Genomic DNA, 6,763 nt, shown 5'->3' with positions numbered 1-6,763 from the left:
TGTCACGAGTGGTTATTGAAGAAGTCCTTACCAGGACCGGGCCGAAAACCTCGTTGAATGACATCTTCAACCAGGGTTCAGACAGACTTTCGAAAATAAAATTCCCTGAGTTTCCCTGAATTTTAATCAATTTTCAAAGGTTTATTCCCTGAGAAATTCCTCATTTTAGCTATTTTTTCCCTGAGTATCAAGAAAACCATAAAAACTAAGCAGAGTCAAAAGAGATGTATCTTTAAACAAAAGGCACACAAATCAAATAGTAAACCTAAGGTAAAAATTAAAGCTACAAATACTGCATATGAATAAACACTTTAAAACTAAAAAAACTTTTAAATCTGTTTTTTTCCATTTTGAGAAAACTGCAAATACAGGTGCGTGTTCAGAGCTTAAAAAGCCTTAACAAAATTATATTTGAGTCTCAAAATCTTTCAAATTTTATGCAGTAAAATGTTGAAAATGGTGGACAAAACATTCATATTTAAGGTATTTAAACCCTAGACCTTGAAAATTTTACACTGTCTTGAAAACAAAACTAAAAACAAAAGGTGTACCTAACTAAGGTAAAAATAAAAGTCTACAAATGTTAGGTATGAATAATAACTGATGGAAAAATCAATATCAACCATGAATTTATGTATGTAACTTCATAAATCGTTTCTTTCAGAGGTTCTTTCTCTTGGCTTCTAACATTTTCACCTTATTTTCTAATTGTTCAGCCTCTTCACTTTTAGAAATACTTTTTCTCTTCAATGCTGTTGCTTTGGAAATAATTAGTGACTGTTCATTTACATTTTGGTCCTCAGCTTGCAATATGGAGTTAGTAAACTCATCGTCTAAATAGGACACATTCTTTTTCAATGATGCTATCTTCAATTTTATTTCATTAATCTCGATCCATAGCTGTCACTTTCGATTTTCTTGTTCAGTCAAGATTTTCTCTTTCTTAGCTTGTTTCTTACTTTCTTCGTATTCTGCGCGGCCAGATTTGAAAGTTACCATGAGAGGAGTGTTAATATCCATAGTCTCGGGCTTAAGATCATTTGATAACATATGGTCAACGATGACATGCTTAGAATCAATGGATAGCTCAGAGATGTTATCTTTCAAAGAAGCATTTCGCAAGCTGAAACCTCTTTCAACAGAGGCTTGGCCATGGCTGGAGGAAAAGAGTTTAAACTGTTAGATGTAAAATAATTCAACATTTGTCATGTAGAAATTTTTATCGAAATCAGATGGTTATGAATTAATAATATGTCTGGAAAGTATGGCGATGCTTAATAGAGTTACGTCAAGAAATTTGAGAGTGCGACTTTCAATTTAAGGCTAAAACAGGAGCTGATCGAATAGTTTCAACATCAAACGAGACGCCAAAGTATTGAATTAAATAGTTTACGAACCTTAAAAATGCCAGGTTTGGAAAGTTGTCATTTAATTTCGAAAATAAGCCAAAATGAAACGTGTCAAGAGAATCCTTTCATTTTGAGAAGGCTTCGAACTTGTCACGTTGTGCTTTCACATCTTTGTGGAATGGAACAAACTCTTGATGAATTTTATCCGAATTTTTAGCAGTTACAATTTTCAGACTCAAAAGATGATGAAGCAGTTTCTTCAAGTTTTTTTCAATCTTATCCGTCGGTGTCGAAATGATGATAGATGGATCAAAAATTGAAGCAAACCTGACGACTACTGATGTGAGAGGCGTTTTTGTTAACAACTTTTTGATGAGAGAGATAAGGAAAGTCCGGACCTCTTTAAAAAATGATGATTCTTTAGTCGCCGTTACAAGATCTGCAGTTTTAAGCTTTTCAAGTTCTTCTTCAGCAGCAAACCCAAGACCAATATCTTTCAGATTAATTTGGTTCGATTAATTTTCCAGGTCAATTCCACACAGTTGCATCCCCGTTTTTGCCCCAGATAAACAGTTTGGCTTTATAAACAATTTCATTAGCGTTAAAACGATTGATTTCAAATCAAAATAGAGAAAAGGGATCATGGGTTTGTCAGTTTGGTACATCTTTAAGAATGGTTCGAGTATACCAGCAACGTAAGCAAAAAATTTCAGCTTTACTACTGTAAGAGGATCATTGACAGCGGTTTTTACATTGGCATAACTTTTAGATTTTGGTCGTTTATTTGGTGGTTTCTTTTCCCAGTAAGTAACAATCTGTTCAATATATGGCCAGATAGAAATAGCCCTCTCTGCCGTCGGTTTGTTCTCCGTCCATCTAGTTGAGCAAAAGGTTTTTGGGTAAACTGTGCTCCCTGTTTCTTTTTCGTAATCCTCACGACGTGCAGGAGAATCGTGAAAGATTTGCCAGATCCCCTTTAGTGTTTTTTTTAAGTCCCACTCTGCATTCTTAGCCCCAACTTGAAAAGAATTATTGACTGTATGTAATGGACAAGTTCCGATGTCAACAAGAGATGGAACGTTTATCTCTTCACGAGAAGAAATTAACGTTTTCAGAAACTTTAGATTGACATTTAGTCCATCCATTGAAACTTGAACCATCTTAGATGGGTCTAAAGATTCAGTAGTCTTGCTAAAATGCTCCAGAAGATCAGCCTGTGTTGAATGTCCAAGATAAGAACAATCCCAATACCTTACTTTGACTTGTTGAGTTTTCTCATCCCAATATCGAACAATTAGATCCATTTGGCATTTCTGATTTACATCATTAAGACTTTCATCGAAAGACATGACATAGATTTCAGATTTTTTAACTTCGTCTTGAAGAATGGAACGAAAATATGGAGCTAAACCATAATTGCAAGAGTATCGTAACTTATCAGCTCCTAGTGTAAATAACTTGATCGTTTCATGACCAGGAAAACATGCATTAAGGAGGGGACTGATGTTAGCGTTTTGATTGTTCGAGTTTCCCTTCAGAATACCATCTAGAGCCCACCGAATCTCCGCTTTGGTAACATCTGCAGAAGTAAGAGTCGATTCTATACTTGTTTGAGCCTTTTTTGTCCTTTCGTTATCCTCTTTTGATTGCTGCTCATGTGACGACTCTTTCACTGGTCTCGTTTTAAAAAAGGAAGACACTTTCTGTGTTATCTCTTTATGTTTCTTTCCAGATGCGTGACTTCTAAGTGCCCGAACTCCCATATTTGATAGCTCAAAAGTCTTGTGACAACGCTTGCACCTTGCTTGAGTATTAACTGATGATCGAGCAATCCAATCTTTAAACTCGTCTATTTCTGACCAATTATCTTGAAAATATGTTTTTTTCTTGCTTACTCATTTTTACTTATTTCTAAAAAAAAATAAAACCTTATTAGTAAGTGTCTTTCTCTCTGTCAACACAACAATCTACTTGATTAGCACCTATCATCTAGATAAATTGAATAAACTACTGCAAACACAACACTAAAATTGAAGACATTCCAGCATATTTTCAAGACAAAAAAATATATCTCTGCCAACAATCTACTTAAATTAGTATCTTTTAAAACTAGTAAGTTTTGTTGTTAGCAAAAATCTAAATGAATCTAAGAAAAAACTTTAAAAATTGTAAATTCATTGTTCAAAAAATAAAATTCCCTGGGTTTCCCTGATTTTTCTGAAAATTTATCATATTTCCAGGTTTTCCAGGTTTTCCAGGATCTGTCTGAACCCTGTCAACTGATGACCTCATCATACGGTTTGAAAACAACTGATTCCAAGTTGATTATCAATACACCGTTTAACAGTGTCGACTGCGCACGCGTATGAACAAATTTCCATTGTTTTGATTTTGGCAACCACGGGAAACTTCACTCTCCCCCGTAAGAAATGGTAGGTAAAGAATTCCTTTTAATCATAACTTCTTTTCCTCTAGATGAATTTTTGTGAAATTTTCAGGGGAGATAAATAAAATTGTCATTAATATCATAAACATCTAAAACATTCTCCTTAAAGGAAAGAAAAAAAATGGCAATGTTTACATTTCTCTAACCTTCCACAGTACTTGAGTGTGCATTTTTACCTACCGAGATGGCGAGACTGTTAAACGGTGTATTAGCCTGTAAATAAAAGTGAGAAAGTTGAACTGCGAACTAATTATTTGAATTTTGTAAATCAGTCTCTTTTCATTTACTAGTCTCCAGAATAAAATTGAACCACCTACATTGAGGAGGCTATTTTTGGAATGCCACCGTCTTTACCACCCCTTGATTTCTTTTTCATTTGTTGAGGACCCCCTTGGATTTTTTCATCCCATTTTACTGACCACCCTGGATTTCACAATCGCCATAAGTCATAAATTTGGCGCAAAAGTTTCGGTCCTTGGGCATAATCATTTACTTATATACAAGAAGAAGATCAGTTGGGTGCAGAATTACGGATTAATTATTTGCCTTTTTAAAGAAATTACAGAAAAACTGACTTGTAACATATCATAAATGACAGTTTCAGAAAACTAAAAAGAATGTTTCTTTTCTTTTTCGTCAAATCTTTCTTTTCTTATTTTTAAGTTTAGCTGCAATTGTACGCTCGTCCTTTACGCTTTCTGACACCTTCAATGTTCGAATAGTCTATGAATTATTTGAATAAAAATATTAGTATTTCAGGAAAAACTTTCAGAATCGTTAGTGTTTTATTGGTAAAAAAAGGATAAATATAATATAAGGAGTTTTGCATGTTTTTTATAACCATAGCACTTTAAAAAAATTAAGCATATGATAAGCATTACCTTAGCCTACTAAAGATATTTTTCTAATTTTGATTGTTTTCGGCTGGGATTTTACGGATTTTCGGAATTTCTCCATAATTTTGCTTGGGATACAAGCATCCTTATAATCATTTTACAGCCTTGTCAATCCCTCGACCTAAGCATCGCCGAGCTTTCAAGTTTTTGTATGCTTATAATAAACAGATATATGATGTAAAGAGCCATAAGGGAATGAACCATAATAAAAGTAAATCGGACCGGACAAAAGATACTTACTGATACCGCGACTTTTCTTCGCTCTTTCCTTGCGGTCTTGTTGTCTTTTTTCATTTTAAGACTGCTCTGATCTAAATTTCTCCAGAGAGCACGCCCTGGAAAATGAAAAAGAGGAATCAAAGAATCAAGTATAAAAATGCTCCTGCTATTCACCTGCTTGCTGTATCCCTTTCCACTGATTATTAACTGGGGAGAGGTGCTAGGGTTCGAGATTGTCGATTATGTCCGGACCGAACCTTTGCTGAAAACCGGCTTTTATATAGACAAAATTTTAAAACCCTGACAGAAATGATTTTCTACTTGGAACCCTTCCAAAGAGCTATAAGTAAACCCGGATCCTAAACGAATTATCATTGAATTTTACCACGAAGGGGTAGTTTTTGGATGGGAAATTAAGCTACTCATTCCCAATCAAAGACACGTGGTTTTGAAACTCGAACGAAAAGACATAAAGCCCATTAAATTCAAACCGTCGGGCTTCACCTTTTTCTGCCTGAAAGAGGTTGAAGATTGCCCTCTAAGGCTATTCGATCTACAGTGGTCCCTCGCTAATTTGAACTTCTCTTAATCGAATCTTTCTATAACTCGAAATTATGTATAATAGTCGAACGTGCGCAACGCAATGGGCTCAACTTCAGTAGCTTCAGATTATTCAAAGACCCGATTGTAGCAAAACAAACTAGCTTTAAAACTTATTATTGAAGTCACAAAAGATCGCTTTGTCAAAAAACTCGTCCCCACGCCCCAAAAATCTAGTTTTCAACAATGAAAGAAAATACCGACAGATTTTCACCCAAGGAACAAGTGTGCCAAATTTCAACCAAATTCGACAATTTTTGAAGTCTCCAGGCTGCCCCAAAGTTTTAGCCCCGTTTTGGCGAAAAACTCGCCCCCAGGCCCCAAAAATGGACATTTTTGAAAAATAAAAAAAAACACCCCCAGATATATTCACCCAAGGAACGAGTGTGCCAAATCCGATGATTTTTGAAGTTTCGAGGTTGCCCCAAAGTTTTTGGAACATACACAGACAGACAGACAGACATTCTCAAATTCTAAAAAAGTCCCTTTTTGAGGGAAACCCTCATTAAATGCTTTCTGTAATTCAAAAAAGTTAGTGAGACTGTATTTTCAAGGAACCTTAGAAACCTTAGCAATTTCAGAATTAAGACTTTTTTATAATACCATTAACATTTGATGAGCTCCAGAACTTTTATGAAAGTAGTCCTCGTTATTGAAATTATTCGGTGATGATTGCGTTGTGGGTGGTGTTGACGTGGCTTGCCATAGTTCTTTTTCCTTGTTCACGAAATAGTTTCTCAAGAACGTGATAACGGAGAGGTCTTGCATAGGATTTTGATGGAGTTTTGGCCATCTAGGACCGGCGAATCCATACTTTGTTAGGAAACAATCAAATTCAAAGTCAATTCCCATGTTGTTATTACAAGCAGAATTTCCATAACCATAAAAAGAAGAATCCATCATAAAAACAAATCAAACAAATTCCAAAAATAATAGAAATTTGAACAATAGTAACGCCTTGATAAAGATCGAGAATGTGATAAAACAGAGAGAGCCACGTGAAACCAAAGACTGGCTGACTTCGGAGATTGCAGATCAAAATCAAAACATTCGAAATCACTTACGTCAGCAAGATTCGAAATTTCGAACACAAAAATGGTATCCTTTGAAGCGTAGACTGAAAGCACTACACCAAATCGTGAAAGAAGATTGATCACTTTAAAATGAGACGAATGAATGTTGACTTAACCCTTTGAGTGCCAGGGTCCTTTTTTCTAAGTTTTTTTTAAAAAATCGCTAGTTCAAACTTTAAG

General features: G+C 35.1%; 1 protein-coding gene across 1 annotated transcript; it reads right to left on the bottom strand.

Moving 5' to 3' along the window:
- Window positions 1-660: 660 nt before the first annotated feature.
- On the bottom strand, window positions 661-6,362 carry LOC136822097 (uncharacterized). The gene is made up of 5 exons (XM_067078311.1): window positions 6,114-6,362; window positions 3,942-4,008; window positions 1,869-3,216; window positions 997-1,156; window positions 661-900 (listed from the first exon to the last, which is right to left on the bottom strand). The coding sequence occupies exons 1-5, from the start codon at window positions 6,360-6,362 to the stop codon at window positions 661-663; spliced, it is 2,064 nt and encodes a 687-aa protein (XP_066934412.1).
- Between the last annotated feature and the right edge of the window lie 401 nt (window positions 6,363-6,763).

The sequence above is a fragment of the Clytia hemisphaerica genome, unplaced genomic scaffold, assembly GCF_902728285.1.
Source record: "Clytia hemisphaerica strain Z4C2 unplaced genomic scaffold, Clytia hemisphaerica genome assembly, whole genome shotgun sequence".
In the NCBI taxonomy this organism is placed as follows: domain Eukaryota; kingdom Metazoa; phylum Cnidaria; class Hydrozoa; order Leptothecata; family Clytiidae; genus Clytia; species Clytia hemisphaerica.
Note: the sequence above shows the minus strand (reverse complement) of the source record. Positions and strands in the feature narration are given on the sequence as shown.

Excerpts from the sequence above, each read along its gene's own strand:
- LOC136822097 (XM_067078311.1), bottom strand. The coding sequence starts at position 6,362 with ATGGGAATTGACTTTGAATTTGATTGTTTCCTAACAAAGTATGGATTC. Across the intron at positions 3,217-3,941 it reads ACACTCAAGTACTGTGGAAG|ATAATTGGTCAGAAATAGAC; the intron begins GTTAGAGAAATG and ends CATATTTTCAAG. Across the intron at positions 901-996 it reads ATATTAACACTCCTCTCATG|CTATGGATCGAGATTAATGA; the intron begins GTAACTTTCAAA and ends CGAAAGTGACAG.